Source organism: Macrobrachium rosenbergii, chromosome 1 (genome assembly GCF_040412425.1).
Source record: "Macrobrachium rosenbergii isolate ZJJX-2024 chromosome 1, ASM4041242v1, whole genome shotgun sequence".
Lineage (NCBI taxonomy): Eukaryota > Metazoa > Arthropoda > Malacostraca > Decapoda > Palaemonidae > Macrobrachium > Macrobrachium rosenbergii.
In genome coordinates, this window is record NC_089741.1 from 18,607,997 (window position 1) to 18,629,449 (window position 21,453).

Here is a 21,453-nt window from a genome sequence, read left to right on the forward strand (position 1 = left end):
GCCTTCTCATCCGAAGTTCGGTTTTCGTCTTGCGTGCGAGCGGCGTTGTAGTGCTGAGGATGAAGAGAAGAATTTCGATCCTCGGATGCCGAATTTTGATTTTTGACGGTACCTAGAATAGAACCTGAACCCAGACGAATGATTTCTGATTGGATATTTTAATAAAAGACTTCCAATATTCCGCACACTGTCCTTTTCCAACATGAATATCGGCCAGTTACTGACTAACATCGCTGAGCCTGAAAAGCGAATCATAAGGAGGATAGAAAAGACACTATATAAGATAAATTCGCATAATACAGCCATCCTTTTTAATAATAATAATAATAATAATAATAATAATAATAATAATAATAATAATAATAATAATAATAATAATAATAATAATAATAATAATAAAGGTTTTGTTAAACAAAATGGCAGTTTCAACAGCACTTTGTTTAACAAAACCTGTATTAAAGAAGGTCTTTTTCCTAATTTTATAATTTAATAATAATAATAATAACAATAATAATAATAATAATAATAATAATAATAATAATAATAATAATAATAATATGGAGCAATCTGGTATCACACAACAAACATGCAAATGGCTCCAGGAAATCAAGGCAGAAGAAATGGGGAGAATAATGTAAAACAAAGATTCACCGAGATCACAACAGACACAGTCCAACACCAACTAAAGAAAATGCCCAACTGGAAAGCCCCAGGTCCCGATGAAGTCCATGGATACTGACTCAAAAACTTCAGGGCCCTACACCAATGAATAGCAGAACAACTCCAGCACTGTATCACAAACCACCATGCGCCCAATTGGATGACCACAGGGAGAACATCCTTTGTACAGAAAGACAAGAAAAAGGGAAATATAGCAAGTAACCATAGGCCTATCACCTGCCTACCAATAATGTGGAAGTTACTAACAAGTATCATCCATGAAAGGCTATATAACTACCTAGAGGATACAAACACCATCCCCCACCAACAGAAAGGCTGCAGAAGGACGTGTAGGGGCACAAAAGACCAGCTCCTAATAGACAAATTGGCAATGAAGAATAGTAAGAGACGGAGAACCAACCTAAGCATGGCATGGATTGACTACAAGAAAGCCTTCGACATGACACCGCACGTGGCTAATAGAATGCCTGAAAATGTATGGGGCAGAGGAAAACACCATCAGCTTCCTTAAAAGTACAATGCACAACTGGAATACAGTATTTACAAGCTCTGGGATAGGACTAGCAGAGGTTAACATCAGGAGAGGGATCTTTCAAGGTGATTCACTGTCCCCACTACTCTTTGTAGTAGCCATGTTTCCCATGATAAAAGTACTGCAGAAGATGGATGCTGGGTACCAACTCAGGAAAGGAGGCAACAGAATTAACCATCTGATGTTCATGGACAACATCAAGCTGTATGGTAAGAGCATCAAGGAAATACATACCATAATCCAGACTGTAAGGATTGTATCTGGGACATCAGGATGGAGTCTGGAATAGAAAAATGTGCCTTGATCAACATACAAAAAGGCAAAGTAACAAGGACTGAAGGGATAAAGTTACCAGAGGGGAATAGCATCAAACACATAGATGGGACATGATAAAAATACCTGGGAATAATAGAAGGAGAGGATATAAAACACCAAGAGATGAAGGACACAATCAAGAAAGAATATATGCAGAGACTTAATGCGATACTCAAGTCAAAACTCAATGCCGGAAACATGACGAAAGCCATAAACCCATGGGCAGTACCAGTAATCAGATACAGTGCAGTAGTGGAGTGGACGAAGGCTGAACTCTGCAACATAGACCAGAAAACTAGAAAACACGACAATACACAAAGCACTACACCCAAGAGCAAAAACAGACAGACTATACATAACACAAAAGGAAGGGGGGAGAGGGCTACTAAGCACAGAGGACTGCGTCAACATCGAGAGCAAAGCACTGGGGCAATATCTGAAAACCAGCGAAGATGAGTGGCTAAAGAGTGCATAGGAAGAAGGACTGATAAAAGTAGACAAAGACCCAGAAATATACAGACAGGAGAATGAAAAACAGAATAGAGGAATGGCACAACAAACCAATGCATGGGCAGTACATGAGACAGACAAAAGAACTAGCCAGCGATGAAACATGGCAATGGCTGAGGGAGTGATAGAAAATGATCAGGAAAAGATCCTCTGGGACTATGGTATCAGAACAGATAGGGTGATACATGCCAATAGACCAGATGTGATGTTGACAAAATCAAGAAGAAAGTATAACTCATTGGTGTCACAATACCATGGGACACCAGAGTAGATGAGAAAGAAAAAGAAAAAATTGATAAGTATCAGGACCTGAAAAGATATGGAATATGCCAGTGGAAATTGTACCCATAATCACAGGAACACTAGGCATGATGCCAAGAGCCCTGAAAGGGAATCTGGAAAAACTAGGAGCTGAAGTAGCTCCAGGACTAATGCAGAAGTGTCCCACTAGAAACAGCACACATAGTGAGAAAAGTGATGGACTCCTAAGGAGGCAGGATGCAACCTGGAACCCCACACTATGAAAATCACCCAGTCGAATAGGATGACTGTGACAGACAAAAAATAAATAAATAAATAAATAAAAAAAAAAATAATAATAATAATAATAATAATCCGGTAACATTTGGGAGAAGTCCCTCTTTCAGGGCAGTGTTATTGAAAACAATCGCTGTTCTAACGGCTAAATGCCAATCTTATTATATTCTTCCAATCTGCAGGTAGATGGTAAAATAAATTTCCAAAGAACTGGGAAAGATATTCTGCTTTTGCAGAATATCGTTTTTCTCTTTCTCCCTCACTGGCGCTAGTTGATTATTTTCTTTTCTTCTTATGTTGCTATTTAGTGTCTGCTGATTTCCTGTGTTTCTTATTACCTGCTGTTGTACCAGGAATGGTGTTCTGTTCCGGTGGTGGGTTAGCCTTACGGTGTTCTCTCTCCCTCTCTCTCAGCCTTGATGGTGTTTGACACACGCTGATTTATGAAGTTTTCTCCCAATGATTGTCAGAAATTCAATTTCCATAACAGTATTTATGATGAGCTTTTTATTCCATGAAATGTAAGGCTTTGAGAAAGCAGAGGCATTGGCAGATCAGTGTCGTTTCTATAATTTTTACAGCCTTGATTAACTCTCTCCCCTTTCTGGTTTCCCCTGGTGTTCATGGTTATAATAATAATTAAACATGGCACCCTCTTGCAGATGATAACAAAAAACATACGAATCAGGGCCTCTGCCTCAGTGGATCAAGTAAGTGTTCAGATAGACAAGAAATCTTTGATGAATACTTTTGCCTGTTTGGCACTTACATACTGTTCCACTTGGAGGGACACCACTAAGAAGACTGAGACACTGGCACAGACAATCACAAACAACAGATTCTCAAATAAATTGGTTGAGCAACAAACAGGAATTACAATAAACAAGTGGCACAGCAATGAAAACCCTACCAATGTAGAAGATGAAAATATTAGAACAAAAGTTTATTTCCAGAACCACATGCACAAAAATATCTGCAGGATGAAAAGGCCATATAAAAAGGATAATAAAAGAAAATGCCATTCCCATAATGGAAGTTAATACAGTCCATGTAATAATTTACTATAAAAATATAAGAACTAGCCACCTCATCCTAATGAATAGCCTGGCATCATTAGAGACAGATTAGAAAAAAGTAGTGTCATCTACAAGTTTGCATGCCCAGTGGATAGATGCCACCACTCAAATGTTGGGATGACAACTAGCACGCTATTGCAATGTCTTGCATCAGCTACAAGAAGGTACCATATTTAATCATTATAACGACCACCAGAGGAGACTGGAAAGGGAAGAGTTAATTTAGGCTGTCAATATTAGATAGCACCAGACAAAGCCATGCAAGTGAGAAAAAAAGCCCTGAATAAACACTTCTTAGGAAACAAAATTTTACCCAATAATCATTAGGAGATGCATCAGAATCTGAATCTGTTGGCACTAAACACCATCAAGTCTGAATGTATGCGTGAGAGAGAGAGAGAGAGAGAGAGAGAGAGAGAGAGAGAGAGAGAGAGAGAGAGAGAGAGAGAGAGAGAACATACGACTAACTCACCACCACTGTAACAGACCCCCATTATTGGTACAACAGTAGGTAACAACATGATAGGAAACTCCAGAAATTGGCAGATGCCAAATGGCAAAAAAAAAAAAAAGAAGAAATGAAAATATCAACTGGTGCCTAGTGCCTGCGAGGGAGAAAGAGAAAGATGTACAAACACCCCTGCACTGGAGTGAACCATAACATCAGTAATACCAGTGGGGGATGCACCAACAGAAACACCCAACTTCCCAAATCAATACAGCCAAGAAGGTCCAAACGCCTGTGGGCTTTACAATGAAGACCCTGCATAGCAGCAACAGACCAATGAAAATTTAACCCAAGACATTTAATCCAGCCTTCCTGCTATAAATACTTGCCCACCTTTGTATTTCACTTGTTCTCTCAGTCAATGATCGCCTGCATGCACATGCAAATTTAAGAGTAAAAAACAACAAAAGCAGAATATCTTTCCCTGTCCTTTGAAAATTTATTATATCTTCCTGCTGATGAGAATATAAGAAGACTAGAGAAGACTCTCCACAAGCTAAATCTTACTGAAATAATAATAGTCTTGATTAATAATAATAATAATAATAATAATAATAATAATAATAATAATAATAATAATAATAACAAATTTTCTTACCAACATACTGAGTACCCTGTCCTGGAAACAATATTATACTTGTGTCTTTTGGGTCAATGTTCGGACGATCTGAAAACTTCGCCTGACTTTGTCTGAAAAGGTAATATAAATACTATAGCTGTATCAAAACTGTGTTGTACATCAGCATTACTTTTCCTTAAAATATTTTTTAAGAATTACAACCCCCAAAACACCCAAAATTCACATATTCAATAAACCTTCTATATATTTTCTTTGATAAACCCACCAAAACTGGTTAATAAATTCAGCAAAACAATGGTATACTTCAAAAAAATAGGCAAGTATATGCTCATAAAGGGCTAAAAACCCTCAATGAAATTATAATGCTTTATATCCTACAAACCACCAAATTGTAAGTCCTTCATGTCACTAACAGACCAGTTACAGTAACTAATAGAATACAGGGTATAGAAGTATTTTATCAATGGCCCTGTGGTAGATTCTGCTTACAGTGCACCTTGCGCGGCACACTGACAACACTATGGAAGCTTCTCTGTGGCACACCTTTGGCCTTCCGCTGCACAGTCTTCCGTTTTTTTCTTATCCTCAGTTGTCTTACAGTACTTTGACCTCTTTCAACGTTATTGTCCAACCTCTTAATTTAACCCTGCTCCAGGTATCACCTACACTTAAAACAAATCCTTCAGACCCGCCCCACTAAAACTTGTACAGTATTAGTTTATTGAGATCACCTTGTCAAACTTATTGACTCTCACAGGGCTTTGCCGAAAGGATGGGCTCTTCATTGAGAGGTAAAATCTGTAACATATTAAGATGACCACCTTAATACTATTTATACTGAATAGTTCAGCCAGTTCACCAAGTCATAGTTGCACTCTCTCAAAGCCACCCAGAGGGGATTGTTCTTATAATAAAAATTGTATCTAAACTAATAAACTTTTAAAAAATTTTCAAGATAAGGATAAAGTGACAATTTTTATTATCTTCTAAATAATCTTTAAATAAAGGTGATTGCTTCTACAATATATATTTTTCATGTTTAATATAATTTGTAAACATTTTATGATGACAAAAGTGCATTTCCACGTTATACGCTGTTCAATGTGTTATTTAATATTGCTTAAGACTTTTGGGAGTAAATCAAGAAAACTCTGAAAACAGGTACTGGTAGGTCAAGGCAATAACCTAAGAATAACCCTTAAAATATAACTGGAATTCTCTACATACATATCTACATAAGTATCATTTGTATCAAAATCCAATACTGTAATAAAAAACCATCCTGAAATACATGTACAGTACCGTATACAAATTCATGGTTGGACCAAATATTACAACACTTACAGCCATCAAACTGAATATCAACCTGAAAAACCTGAAAATTAGCCTATTTCCTCAGTATGTTTAAATTCAACCTCTAAATTCAACCTCAAAAACTGAGATGGTATGAATAACAGGTGCGAAGAGATGAAGAACAGTTGGTCAAAAAATAGGTGTGGAAGTAGTGTGAGGAAGACCTGTACGAAGGTTTAAGAAATCTTGGAAAACAGGGGATAAATGAAGACCTAGACTTGATTAAAAGCTAAAGAAAAAAAAAAAGTTTAAAAAAGTGATGATTTCATCACTTTGTATCCCTATCAATTTACTTTGCCCATAATCTCCATCAAACTCACACCTTTCAATGCCTACTGTGAGCCAATGCCACTAAATCTGCATTCTAAAGCATAAAACTATCCACTTGCCTGCTACCACTTAGTTGCCTCTAAAAAGAATACTGTAAACACATGAAGAAAATGCTGATTTCTGGCAAAAATAATGCTAACCAAATATTTGAGAATGATTAATTCCTCACTTCTAACATCTGCTGCATGCATTCTAAATCTTTTTACAAAACACTGACATTCAATCAAATTAAGAACCAATTTAGTCAACCACTTTGATCCATGTTTAACCCATACACACTACAGTAAATTAGCACAGTAAATGAATTATCTTTTACAATATACACAGCACCTTTGGAACTTTTATTACAAAAAGTAAAACCTCCAATATTACGTAAAAATCAACAAGTCACATTACACATTTTACCTCACACAAAAGCAATATCAAGAAATTTTTTACTACAGCAATGAAGAATGCCCAAATTGGGTTAAAGAGTTTTTATTATGATCCTGAATGTGCAACCAATCCAATATTAACTCAATTTTCTTTGTTGAACTTACACTTCAGTGAGAAGTTTAACAAGCCTGCAAACATACAGACACATTTGTTATATATTATATACAGACATAATCCATCTTACAACAAGCAAGTCCCATTTTTTGGCCATCACAGGGTTAATTCAGGGAAAAGGTTAAATTCGACATTAAAGTTCAAGTAGTAGTACAGCATGGTAGGAAAAGACCTGAGGGAATTGTTGAAAGTTAAAAGGTATAAATCATCAGAGTCAGGACCAAGGGGATGCTGCAAAGACCACTGAGATAGCTCACAGTGTGCCAACCAAACTTACTGCAGATGGTACATCTGCATGGGGAGTGATACATACATCACTCGGCAAAACAAAAATAACTTTGGTGTCTCAGATATCCTCAAAGTTAAACTACTAATGCACTGCCATGACAAGGACTGTGAAAATTTGTTGAAACTACATCAGTATAAATTACTGGTATCCCCTGTGGAACCCAATGCAATTCTAGATCAGCCTCAGACATAATAATATAATACCACCATCATACTCTTCCCTATGCAATAACAGGATACAGAAGCAGAAAACGAAATAGAGAATCTTAAAGAAATTCTATGGGCTGCATTAATAAATCATAAATCATCTTACCCTGCACTAAAAACAGTATGACTCATTTTCACTTTACTTTTAAATATGATATTTTAATGATAAAATAAAGTTTGTTCATACTTACCTGGCAGATATATATATAGCTGTATTCTCTGATAGTCTGACAGAATTTCAAAACTTACGACACACGCAGTGGGAAATCAGGTGGTTAGTACCCATTCCCGCCGCTGGGAGGCGGGTATCAGGAACCATTCCCATTTTCTATTCAGATTTTCTAGTGCCACTGTCTCCTGAGGGGAGGTGGGCGGGCACTATGAATATATATATCTGCCAGGTAAGTATGAACAAACTTTATTTTATCATTAAAATATCATTTTGTTCATGAGACTTACCTGTCAGATATATATATAGCTGAATACCACCATTGGAGGTGGGTACAGACAGAAGAGGATTTAGGAAACACACTACATGTAGGTGAAAGATACCTTGGTTCCTTACCTGTTACCATAGCTGACTTAGTGATTACTGTCACCCAAGTCCGCTTCTGCTTAACTAGAGTCTCCAGCAAGGGTGTGACCTGTATAGCTGGTGAGTTCTAGATGATCTGTCAACGGGGGCGTGACCACAATGTGACTAGACCATATTGACCATACAATGAGGGCAAACGAAGTAAAAACCAACCACCTGACCAAGCCTAACTAAGTTAGGATAACACAACTAAAGCTAACGAGCGGGAAGTCCGCCACAGGCAGTCGACCCAACAACCATAAAAACACTATCCAACCATTTTCTATAGGATAGGATGAGTGTCATCCCCTGCCCCAGGAAAGTATCTGCATGAAACGTATGGTCCTAGCGAGAAGCAGTTCTCATATGTCGTCTTCACATCTCTCAGGTAGTGTGAAGCGAACACAGAGTTGCTACGCAAAAATGTGGCACCCAGAATGTTACTGAGTGACATATTCTTCTGAAAAGCCACCGAAGTTGCAACCGCCCTCACCTCGTGAGCATTGACTTTCAGAAGTTTAAAATCAGTGTCTTGACAGCATGAATGGGCTTCTTTAATCGTGTCCCTCAGAAAGAAAGCCAGAGCATTCTTTGACATAGGTAAGTCCGGTCTCTTTACTGAACACCATAAACTATCTGAGGGGCCTCGACTTTCCTTCGTCTTGTCTAAGTAGACTTTGAGAGCCCTAACAGGGCAAAGGACTCTCTCTGGCTCTTGAATTAGGATCTCAGCCATACCCTTGATTTCGAAGCTCTTGGGCCAAGGGTTAGACGGGTTCTCATTTTTCGATAAAAAGGTAGGGCTTAAAGAACAAACTGCGTTATGTCCTTTAAAGCCTATATGTCTACTAAAGGCTTGCAGTTCGCTAACCCTCTTCGCAGTTGCTAGAGCGGTTAGAAAAATAGTCTTTCTGGTAATGTTCCTCAATGACGCAGAACGAAGAGGTTCGAAAGAACTGGACATCAGGAACCGTAACACTACATCCAAATTCCAAGAAGGAGTCCTTTGCCGAGGCACCTTCGAGGTTTCGAAGGATCTAAATAGATCGTGAAGGTCTTTGTTGTTAGACAGATCCAAGTTTCTATGCCTAAAAACGGATGATAGCATACTCCTATATCCCTTGATAGTCAGGACTGCTAGTTTGACATCACTCCTCAGAAACAAGAGGAAGTCTGCTATCTGGCTCACAGAGGTCGTGGTAGAGGAAATGCCCTTCTTTCTACACCATCTCCTAAAGACGGTCCACTTCGATTGGTACAAATTACTGGAAGAGAGTCTTCTTGCTCTGGCAATAGCTCTCGCCACTGGTCTAGAAAAACCTCTCGCTCTGGCCAGCTTCTCGATAGTCTGAATGCAGTTAGACTCAGAGCGGGGAGGTTTTTGTGGTACCTCTCGAAGTGGGGTTGTTTGAGTAGATCGACTCTCATGGGCAGAGATCTCGGAAAGTCCACTAGGAAGGACATGACCTCTGTGAACCATTCCCTCGAAGGCCAAAACGGGGCGATTAACGTCATCCTCGTCCCTTCCGACGACGCAAACTTCCTGATGACCTCTCCGAGGATTTTGTACGGGGGAAAGGCATACACGTCCATCCCCGTCCAATCCCAGAGAAGAGCGTCTACTGAGAGCGCTCCTGGGTCGAGTACAGGGGAGCAGTAAAGAGGAAGTCTCTTCGTCTTGGAAGTTGCAAAGAGATCTACCAATGGACGTCCCCAAAGCTTCCACAGTCCTTGACACACCTCTTGGTGTAGGGTCCACTCGGTCGGCAGCAGTTGTCGTTGCCGACTTAGAAGATCCGCACGGACGTTCTCTACGCCTGCAACAAACCTTGTGAGGATCGTGATATTCCGGGCCTGAGCCCACAGAAGGATGTCCTTTGCTAAGGCGAACAGGGACCGAGAGTGAGTTCCTCCCTGTTTCTTGAGGTATGACAGAGCCGTGGTGTTGTCCGAGTTCATCTGGACAACTCGGTTCGTGACTCATCCCTCGAAGAAAAGACGGGCCAACTGAATCGCCCCCAATTCTTTGAGGTTTATGTGCCAGGACACCTGTTCCCCTCTCCAGGTGCCCGACACTTCGTCCCCCCCCCCGGGTGTTGCTCCCCACCCCGAGATGGACACGTCGGAAAACAACACTAGGTCGGGGTTCTGAAGTTTGAGAGAAAGGCCTTCTGCCAACTTTGATGGATCGAGCCACCACCTTAGGTGATCCTTCACCTTTGGCGAAATCCTCAGAGAAACTTCCAGATTCTCCTTGTCCTGCCAGTTCTCTGCAAGGAAGAATTGAAGCGGTCTGAGATGCAGTCTCCCCAGGGAAACAAACTTCTCCAGCGATGAAATGGTCCCCAGCAGACTCATCCATTCCCTCACCGAGCATGTTTCTTTCCGCAGGAAGGCTGAAACTTTGTCTAAACACTGTAGTTGTCTTTCTTGAGACGGAAAAGCTCGAAAAGCCACTGAATCCATCTGAATCCCCAGATAAACGATGGACTGAGTCGGGGTCAGATGGGACTTTTCGAAATTCACCAGAAGTCCTAGGGACTTCGTCAAGTTCAAAGTCGTGTGAAGATCCTCCAGACACCTCGTCATTGACGAGGCTCGAATGAGCCAATCGTCCAAATAAAGAGAGACTCTTATTCCTCCAAGGCGAAGCCATCTCGCAACATTCCTCATTAAAATCATGAATACCATAGGAGCTGTGCTGAGTCCGAAGCAGAGAGCCCTGAACTGAAATACCTGTCCCCGCAGGACAAATCTCAGGTATTTCCTCAATAGAGGATGTATAGGGACGTGAAAGTAGGCGTCCTGGAGATCGAGAGAAACCATCCAGTCGCCTGGTCTTAGGGCTCCCATGACCGACTGGGACGTCTCCATTACGAACTTTTCTTTCAGAACGAAATGGTTCAACTTGCTGACGTCCAGAACTGGTCTCCATCCCCCTGACTGCTTCGGTACCAGAAACAGCCTGTTGTAAAAGCCCGGGGATTGTAAATCTGAGACCTGTTCCACAGCTCTCTTCTCGAGCATTTGCTCGAGCAGGTCGAAGAGAATCTGCTGCTTCTGCTGCTGATAGGATGGCGACAGATCTATGGGTTTCGTGCATAACGGAGGCAAGACGAGGAATGGGATCTTGTATCCCTTTTCGATGACTTGGAGGGACCAGTTGTCCGTCCCTCTCTCTCTCCAGGCTCTTGCAAAAGAAAGAAGCCTGGCTCCTACCGGTGTCTGAAGGTCCGCGGAGTCATTTCTTGCCCCTGGTCTTAGAAGGGGCTCTACCTCTTGAGGGACCTCTTCCTCGAAAGGACGATCTAGAAGAGGGTCCTCCACAAAGGGCTTCTGAATCTTGGAAGCCTGCCCAAGGGAAGAAGTCGAAGGGACTGCTGGACGTCTAGAAGACTGGGCCAGGAGGTCCTGAGTAGCCTTCTCTTGCAAAGTGGCGGCCGTATCCTTGACTAAGGACTGGGGAAAAAGATGGCTAGAAAGCGGAGCGAACAACAACTCTGCCTTCTGAGAAGGAGAGACCGACTTGCAGTGAAGTTGCAGTAAATGGCTCTCTTCTTTAAAAGCCCCGTACAGAAGTGGGCAGCCAGTTCTTCGGAGCCATCCCTAACCGCCTTGTCCATACAGGATAGGACGCTGAACAAATCTCCCAGACTAATGGAGTCAGGGCTACGAGCCTGCAAGTCCAGGACTCCCAGGCACCAGTCCAGAAAGTTGAAAACTTCCAAAGACCTGAAGAGGCCTTTCAGATGGTGATCAGTTTCAGATAAAGACCAGGACACCTTCGCTGATGAAAGGAGAGACCTTCTGGGGGCGTCCACAAGGCTGGCAAAGTCCCCTTGGGAAGAGGAAGGAACTCTCCAACCAACCTCCTCTCCTGTCTCGTACCAAATTCCTGCTTTTCCACTCAATCTTGACGGAGGCAGGGCGAAAGAAGTCTTGCACTGGGCCTTCCTGGAGTCCATCCACTCCTGAACCTTCTTAAAGGCCCTCTTCGTAGAGAGAGACGTAGCCATTTCCACAAAACCAGAAGACTTTTGTGATTTAGACGAGGTTAGCTGCGAGGGGGGAGGGCAAGGAACAGAGGGTTGAAACTTGTCCCCAAACAAGTCCTTCAGCAGCCTAGTCAAGACTTGGTAGTCGGAAGAAGCTGAAGAAGTAGAGGACTGATCCTCAACTGCAGGATCCGAAGCGCTAGACAGCTCTCCTTCTTCAACAGGAACAACCGAAGGGGCAGGAGAAGACCCGGGAGGACGAAGCCCTTGCAGACCAACATGCAAAAGGGACTTCTGCTTGGAAGAAGTCCGAGAGGGGTCACGAAAGTCTCGGGCAGAAGAGTCTAGACGAGCGTTTTGACGGCGCCCTGACGAGATTCCCGACGCAGCGTCTTGACGATCGATCCGGCAGCGTCCTGATGAGAGCGAGCAGCTTAGGAGGGCGTCTTGCCTAGCAGCAAGGGAGGCGTCTTGCCGAGCAGCAAGGGAGGCATCTTGCCGAGCAGCCAGGGAGGCGTCATGACGAGCAGCAAGGGAGGCGTCATGTCGAGCAGCAAGGGAGGCGTCTTGCCGAGCAGCATGAGGAGCGTCATGCTTAGCAGCATGAGAAGCGTCCTGGCGAGAAACAAGAGGAGCGTTGTAACGAGGGGCGTCAAGCCCAGCAGCATGAAGAGCTTCAGAAAGAGGGAAATTGCGATCCCTGCCGAGACCAGTAAAGCGCTGAGCAAAAGGACTTCTAGAGGGCGGTGAAGCATGAGATGACGACGAACGTGGAGAAGGAGAAGGGGATGGTTTGGACCTCTTGATCGGCAGCCGGGAATCCTTCTGACGACGACACGTATCAGTCTCCTTCTGGGCCATTAACGAAGCCAATTGCCTCTGCATGCCTAGCAGCAGCTTACGAGTAGGAGAAGTCTCCTCCTCAGGAGAGGGGCTGATCCTGTGAGAAGACAAGGGGCGAGGGGACGCCTTCTTCCTTCTCACAGGGGAAGCAACAGCTTTCTTTCTGGAGTGAGCGGAGCGCTCAAAAGCATCATCGTCCGATGACGTCCTGGTCCTCTTCTGCGGCGGGATGGCGTCAAAATCCTCCGGAGAAGAGCGAAGAGCGTCACGAGAAAAGGGACGTGAAGCGTCCCCTTCTTTGAAGCTTCTCTTCAAAGGGCGAGAGTCCCGAGATTTCCACTCCCGACGCGGGAGGAGGAATCGGGGATGAGAAGCAATCTTAAGGATTCGTGCCCGAGCACGATCCTTGGCAGCCTGGGAAGCGTCATCAGGACATGCCGAAGGGACGCCAGATCGGTGGGGGGTCCGCGTAACCCTCTTGCGGCTTTCGACTTGCCCACTCCCTGAGTCCTGGGAGTCCGACAGAGGTCTAGACCTAGAGGCATTATACAGCCGATCTGACGCCCCCTCCACAACACTAGGGGGACAGACACTATCACTGCACTTCACAGCACTTTGAAGAGCGAGCATTTTAGCTTCCAAGTTACGAATGGAAGACATAATAACCGCCAGGGCATCACCTTCCGCAGACACAACCCCGGGGCTCGGGGGCAACACCACAGGGTTAGGAAGAGCTACGTCTACAGGAGGGTTAGCAGGTGAAAAAACACTACCCTGACTCCTACCACTTCTGGAAGAACACCTCCTGATCCTATCTCGCTCTAACTTTCTCACATAAGAATCATAAGTCCTCCAACTAGCATCAGACAAAGATTCACACTCCTTGCATCGGTCATTCAACAAACAAACATGCCCCCTGCACCCCGAGCATACAGTGTGAGGATCTACCGAAATTTTCGGTAGCCTCACCTTACAGTCTTGCACACGGCAAACTCTATAACTAGAAGAACTAGATTCAGACATCTTAATCCAAGGAAAAAACAAAGCCAAATCCAAAACAATCCACAATAGCGTATGCCTAGCCACAGTCCAAGTCAAAAAACCAAAAGTCAAACAAATACTTAAGTGACAACCAAGTTTTATCTGAAATCCAAGACGGAGGTACTGAAAACAAGTGTTGACAGTACCGGCGACAGAGAAAATCTGAATAGAAAATGGGAATGGTTCCTGATACCCGCCTCCCAGCGGCGGGAATGGGTACTAACCACCTGATCTCCCACTGCGTGTGTCGTAAGTTTTGAAATTCTGTCGGACTATCAGAGAATACAGCTATATATATATCTGACAGGTAAGTCTCATGAACAAAACCTCACGTTATCACTATGGGCTTCTATGTCCACACCAGTTTACAAAAAAAAAAAAAAAGGAAGTGACACCCAAACAGCAACAAGTGAAACAACCTTCAACCACAAAAACTTAGTTTCTTTCTCTGCAAACTTGGGCAACTCTACTAATCCACTGCAAGAATTTGCAATGTAAGGAATAAATTAATTATGTACAGGATACCATCAAATGGTACTTATGCAAAACATTAATGGGTTTGGATACTGCTTCACTACAGATTCTGTTATGATCACAGCATTACGTAAATTATTTTGGTACAACATTAACTTGTATTTGTATAAATACATAACATTCTGTTCTTTCCTTATGATGTCCAGTCTGCATCCACCATAATTAATCACACTGAACTACCTCAAAACACACATTGCTTCTACTTGAGCCTTTTTTGTTTATCTGCACAACTTTCTCAGACACTCCATTCCTGTAAAAAGAAAGAACACCACCTGCTACTCTCAGTAGGCTGCATGGTCCCTCCAAATCCCAATAAAAAACATTACCTATAGTGTCTGTCTACTGTTGCAGCTGACAGTGTTCTTCCCCACACCTGGACTAATTTTGGACTGCTTTTTTTCCTCCAGTTTAACCTAAATTTTATGCATTACCTATTTCACTCCTGCCTTTTTGTTTCAAAATATCAAACATTAAGGCATGGCAAAAATTTGTCTACAAGAGGCAAGGCTGTCAGTACGGTACAGCATGGATGAAATTCAGTATGATATTTTTACATATAAAAACAGAATGAACACACTGTACTGTGCTGTACTTTCAATATTGCAAAAACCACAAGTCATATTTACAGATTAGATAAACCATGTCTAGATAAAAGTTTGGGATACCCTACTAACAAACTGTACATTGGTTGATAGGAAGGGAATACAGTAATCCATTTCATCTATTACCTTACTCTACATTTACAGTAAATATACTCAACTATATTTTGTGGTGGCATTTTGTGGGTCCATGGCTTGATGCGTTTGGCTCTACTGATTCAGTTTTCTTTTTTTATTTCCTTCAAATTTTAAGTTAGAATATTAACTCTAGATTTGTAATTATGCTTGGGAAAAACATGCAATGCACACTTTTAGGGCTTTCACAAGCAACTATTTGTAATCCCCAAGGCTACAGGATTTGGCCACCATCAGTGACCTCAGCCCATTAATTCCAGGCCCTTTGCTTCAGATTAGTGATGACACCAAAAGGTTTTAGCAGGAGCTTGGCTCCTGTTGCTGTGTGGACCCAGCTACAGCATCAGGCTCCTATTCCCTTCTGGAACCTTTTATGTCTTTATGGAAGCTCCTATATCTTTCTGGAAGCTCCTATACCTTCTGGAGAGTCCTATTCCCTTCTGGAGAGTCCTTTTCCCTGCTGGAAGCTCCTATTCCCTACTGGAGGCTCCCATTCCCATCTTGAAGCTCTCATTCCATTCTGGACACTCCTATTCCATTCTGGAAACTCCAATTCCTTTCTGAAAGCTCTTATTCCCTCTTGGAAGCTCCTATTCCCTTCTGTATGCTTGTATTCCCTGCTGAAATCTATTATCTACTGGAAGCTCCTATTCCCTTCTGCATGCTTGTATTCCCTGCTGAATCTATTACCTACTGGAAGCTCCTATTCCCTACTGGAAACTCCTATTCCCTACTGGAAGCTCCTATTCCCTACTGGAAGTCCCCCTCCTGTTGTATATACTTCTTCCTCATCTCCATAATCTATTCCTCTCTGCAATGGATGATGAAATTGTATGGGAACCATAAGCCAGTTTCCTCTCCTGGCTGCCTGACCAAAATAAATACATCTGCCATTGTTTCTGCCGATGACTGGCTAATGATGGCTGCTTTAGTTGCAGAGCATTGCAAACCTATCCACACACATTATTTCAGGTATGTTCTGATCTCAGGGCTCTAATCAACAGCAAAAAGCCCCCTCTAAATCCACCTGAAAAGTAATTTGCCTAGGTAAGGATGCAGCCACCAACATCACAACAGTATTTACAACGTCAGAGAAACTAGAAGTTCCTCTAGACAAGAGCCCCATCTACCTACCAAGATGTGGTAGCATTTAATAAGACTAATCATCTTGATGGGGAAACTCATCCCTCAGACTGTTTCAGAGCCACACCTACACAAATTTCCAGAACTTGTACTGAGGGAGGTGTAAAATCTGATGGGAAGAAACCCCGCACGGTGTATCTTCAAATAGGTATCCTTCAATTTCCTACAACTCGAAGAATGCTTCTGTTCACAGACACCTAAAAACTTCAAGAAACTCAAGGCAGGCTTTCCTGCTTTCTGAAAGCCTTTTGCCTCCCCATGTTTCAGGAAGAATTAGCCGAGTCATGACAACTCGATGACTGTAGCCTATTTCAAGAACCAGTGAGGAACAAAAATAGAAATTCTGTGTCTGTTAGCCATGGATATCCAACTTTTGCTAGGTTAATACCAGGAAGGTACAATGTAGTGTCTGACTCCCTGAGCAGATGGAATCAAATGCTTCCTTGCAGAAGGGACAGCTCACCCTGGGTATACAAGATAATGTGGTAACTTGAGGTATGCCACTAGAGTATCTGTTTGTGATGCACAGCAACAACAAAGTTAATCTTCCTCGTCTTCCCATCCGGTCTCACCCTTTTTTGCTACATACTGGGTGTAAAACATCCAGGGACACTTTGCCTCTACACCTTACAGACTAGGTAAAGGCCCACTGATCATCTAATCAAGTCTGGCAATTAGCTATTTTACCAACAAGGCTCCTGTCCATCTCACCACTCCTTGTTAGCCCTCACAGCTTTTCAGGTACCATATGTTTCTCTTTTTGGGAAGACTGCTCTGGTATCAGCTTGGATGCAACAGCTTGACCAAACCCTTTATGAGTTGCTATTTAGAGTGAAGTAAAAGTGATGGATATGTGATGAAAAAATAATTAAATTTTGCATAAGCAACATTTTTTTTCCAGAAGAGATCCTTTATTCTAATTAAAAGTGCCCTTCTGACCACCAGGCTCTATCATAACTGGTTCAAAATAAGAGATCCAGTTTGTTACTGGAACCTGGAGGACCCACCTGTGCACATACCATCCTAAAAGCAGTAAGTATATTACTATTTTTTATAGGACTACAGTACAGTACCAATAACATTTCTGCAGACAGTTAAATGGGCTACACTAACAGTAATGGGTTTTTATTGATTTTATAAATTTTATGGGTTTTTATTGATTTTATAAATTTTATATTTAGTATACAGAATCTACTTATCACTTTTTACCAGATACATAAGTAATTGTAAGAGGGCACTGTGGTTATTACATTTATATTTTGTATTCATAACAATTAATAAGTGAATCTTAAATAATGTGAAGATGCATGTACTCTGCTATGAAGAAAAAATGGTCTAACTAGCAAAACCTATGAAGAAAAAATGGTCTAACTAGCAAAACCTCACCTATAGTTGCTCTTCGTTGGGTAAGGCCCATCACTCCATATATCGTCTGGACCAAGGGGTGCTGTATCTGTATTGACACTTGAGTTTTCAAGAAGTTGTTTTGGAGATTCAGAGGAATATTTTTCATCATGATTTTGCTCTTTTTGTACGTCTGAAAAAGCAATGAAATATTACTAAAAATATACTCTCAGATACATTAAGATTTTATAGCTACATATGACATTCAGTTAACCAGACAGCTCTCATTTTTTAAATGAGGACACTAAACAACATAAAAAGCAATCTAACTTTGCTATGATAAAGCTGTAGCCTCGCAATTGTACAATGACAGGCAGAAGGCTCAATATTTATCAAATATTTCACAGGCTTGTCAATCTCTTCAACCGGCATATGAAAGATTGGTTAACAAAGGTTTGACTTGTAATGAGTTATTAAAGTATGACATGAAAAAATGACTAAACTTACCTTCCTCACTGCTAACTTTCACTGTTGAAGGTCTTTGTAGGGAGCCATTAAATAAAAGATTGACAGTAGTAGAAAGTCTACGGTGCAATACAGGAATCAAAGACTCATCCCTTATTGCTAATGCATTCACCTTACATCGTAATAGCTGACGCCACATCTCGTGTACAATCTAAAAAAAAATGTAAGCACTTTGATTAAGCAGTTGAATCATTCTTAGTACAGTACTTTACCGTTCAAGTACAGTACACAATAATAGTCCTGTGCTGACATTAATGTACGCAATCAAAAATACAAATAAAATAGAAAACTAAAAATAAAAGTAATACCAACACAAATATGTAATTGTGAATTACATATTTTATTTACAGAAAGTCCTACAGAATAACAAATATATTATATAAAACTAAAGTTAAGCCTTGCACGGTCAATTTGAAAATTCTGTTTTCTGTACAGTACCCATATTTTATAAAAAAGAAAAAAAATAAGATTCTGAACAACTGCACAAACACAAAACCTTGAATATCAGTGCACCCTACACTAACTGGCATACAGTCTTGATAAAAAAGAAGTGTCCAGCAGTACAGTATTTCTCCAGTTCTTGTCACTACGTTTTGTGAGTTACAGTACAATCCACTTACTATCCTTCACCTATCTCAATCTTGGATAATATTATCATACTTAGTAATCTGTGTCACGGTGAAACAACTCCAGTTCCTTCACATATGTGTACTGTAATGGACCCCACCTTACAGGAAACAAGGTGTAAAAAATAAAAAGCAGCTGCAAGAACACAACAAAATGCAGAATCATGGAGAACACTTATAAATGATGGAAAAGTTGACAAATGCACAGACTACAGGTATATCTAACAGACTCAGGGTATCACCTTGCAACATACACTATGTTAGATGCAAATAAACATACCATCCCTGGAAGCACGATGCAACAAAGGGTTTAAAAAGTATGTCACCTCACACCACCATATTCTTCGATAAGATTCCATATGAATTAAAAAGTTAAAAACTTAGGATATATTCATGAGCAATATGATTCATATAAAAATGTCTTTTTTATAATAAAATAAAGTTTTATATACACTTACCAAATAATTACATAGCTATTAGTTTCTACTTTATGCAGCAACTCAAAATTTAAAATTTGCGGTAGTGTTCTTTTGTTTTGGGTATACTGTAGGTAGACTAGCCCGCCCACTTTCGGGAAAGAATAGGTACAACATAGCTAAAGAGCTCAATTCGTTTCTGCTCTATGTCCAAGAGAGGGGAGGAAGGAGGGCCACTGATCATGTAATTATTTGGAAAGTACATATAAAACTTTATTATAAAAATGTCATTTTTTTAATAAAATGACATTTTTTTAAAAGTAGCTTACCAAATGCTGTAATTACATAGCTGAATCCCACATTGAAAGGCAGTGGGATGAATGGACATATACTACCCCAAAAACAACTCAGATATGGAGAAGAATTTGGAATAGAAAATTTAGCTAGCATCATGAAATGCTTGTTGTAACCTTACCTGGTGAGGGAGCTACAGCAGACAGGTACTGCCTCTGGTCAAAGCTCCTCTCAACCTGTAGTGGCGTGGCGGTAGAGTCAAGAGTCGCCTCTACTTAAGTGGGTGCTTTGAAATGTAGGAGTCTATCACAGGTTGCCAAAGCTTACAATCCAAGAAGACACATAAATAAATATGTGTATATGCCCTTGCCCTGGGCACAGTACAATGAAAATAAATGACCAGATAACATCTTAACCAACACCCCACACAAAAATCTTAACCAAAACCATAAAAAACAAAGACTGGTGGCACTCACAACACACTGCTCACCAGACTTCCCAAGAAGTGCAACAAATTCAAGGAGAGTGGACAGAGGGAAAGAAGGCATTCCTCCTATGCTTCATTCCCCAATACCACACCAGCTGCGAAGAACAAACCTAAAGTACTGCATTTTTCATACACTGTTTTGATATCAAGTAGGTAGAGGATAGCAAAAACTGACTTGCATCTCCAATATGTTGACTGCAAGATTGAAGAGAGAGACAGATTACATCTGAAGGCCAAAGACATAGCCACTGCTCTTACTTCATGCACCTTGACCTTACATAAGGTATAGTTCTCTTTGAGGTCTCAGACAACTGTAGTATTAAGGTAATAAATTAGGTTAAGGAAAGTCAGAGTTTCATTTAATAACCTTCAGATTTCTTCCCAATATCCTGCTCCAACTGTGTAAGAGAAGAAAGCCCCTACAAGGGAAGGCATATTACGTCAAGATCTGACCAATCCTGCAGCATGGCATCCATCACCCATGCCTGAGGATCTGGAGCAGAAGAAAAATACAGAGGTAGACGATGGTTCCTCAGCGTCGCAAACAGGTCTATTGATGGCTTCCCCTACAGCCTCCACAGGTCAGTGCACACCTGTGGATTGAGTGTCCACTCCGTCAGTAGAACCTGTTTGCCACGACTCAATTCATCTGTAATGACGTTCATCTTGCCCTGGATGAAGCGTGTCACAACACGGGTCTTGTTGCTTAGTGCCCACAAAAGAAAATCCTTGGTCGCTTTGTAGAGCGAAAATGAATGAATCCCTGCTTGGTTCCTGACATTGGCCAGGGCGGTCATGCTGTCCAAATGGACTCCCACTGTCCTGTTGAAAGTATGCACAGCAAAATACTGAAGGGCTAGATGAATTGCCTTCAACTCTTTCACACTGATGTGAAGGTTCCTTTTGGTTGGGGACCATGTTCCTGAAACCTCCATGCCATTGAGAAGCACCCCCCAACCCAGATCTGAAGCATCTGAGTATGACGTTAGGTCAGGGGTCATTGGAAACAGACTTCCCTGTTGCAAATCTGTCCTTCACTAGCCACCACCGAAGGTTCTCCTTGATTTCGGGGGTGATGTTGAAGACAAACGAGTCAGGGAAAACCTTCCTGCGCCAGCTGGCCTTCAGGTAAAACTGCAACACTCTGGTGTGCAACCTGCCCAATGGAACAAACTTCTCGATGGAATTCCTAGAAGACTCATCCATATGTTGGCTGAGCAGGATGGGCAAGATATGAAGTCCCGGACTTTTCTGAGACAATTCTGAATCCCTTGTTGGGACAATAAAGCCTGAAAATTCATAGAATCTATCACTACTGTATCCCCAAATAAAGAATTGACTGAGTTGGGACTGGTTGTGATTTCTTGAAATTAATTAATGCTCCCAGTTTTTCAGCGAGTCGAAGTGTCTTCTGAAGGTCCTCCGTGCACT

General features: G+C 41.6%; 1 protein-coding gene across 1 annotated transcript in view; it reads right to left on the bottom strand.

The window, feature by feature from the left end:
- beg (malonyl-CoA-acyl carrier protein transacylase beg) overlaps nt 1-21,453 on the bottom strand; it is a 104,863-nt gene that overhangs the window by 74,832 nt on the left and 8,578 nt on the right. The window contains 3 exon segments of the mRNA XM_067104938.1: nt 4,758-4,849; nt 17,717-17,867; nt 18,182-18,350. Of these exon segments, the coding sequence (XP_066961039.1) occupies nt 4,758-4,849; nt 17,717-17,867; nt 18,182-18,350 (412 nt within the window).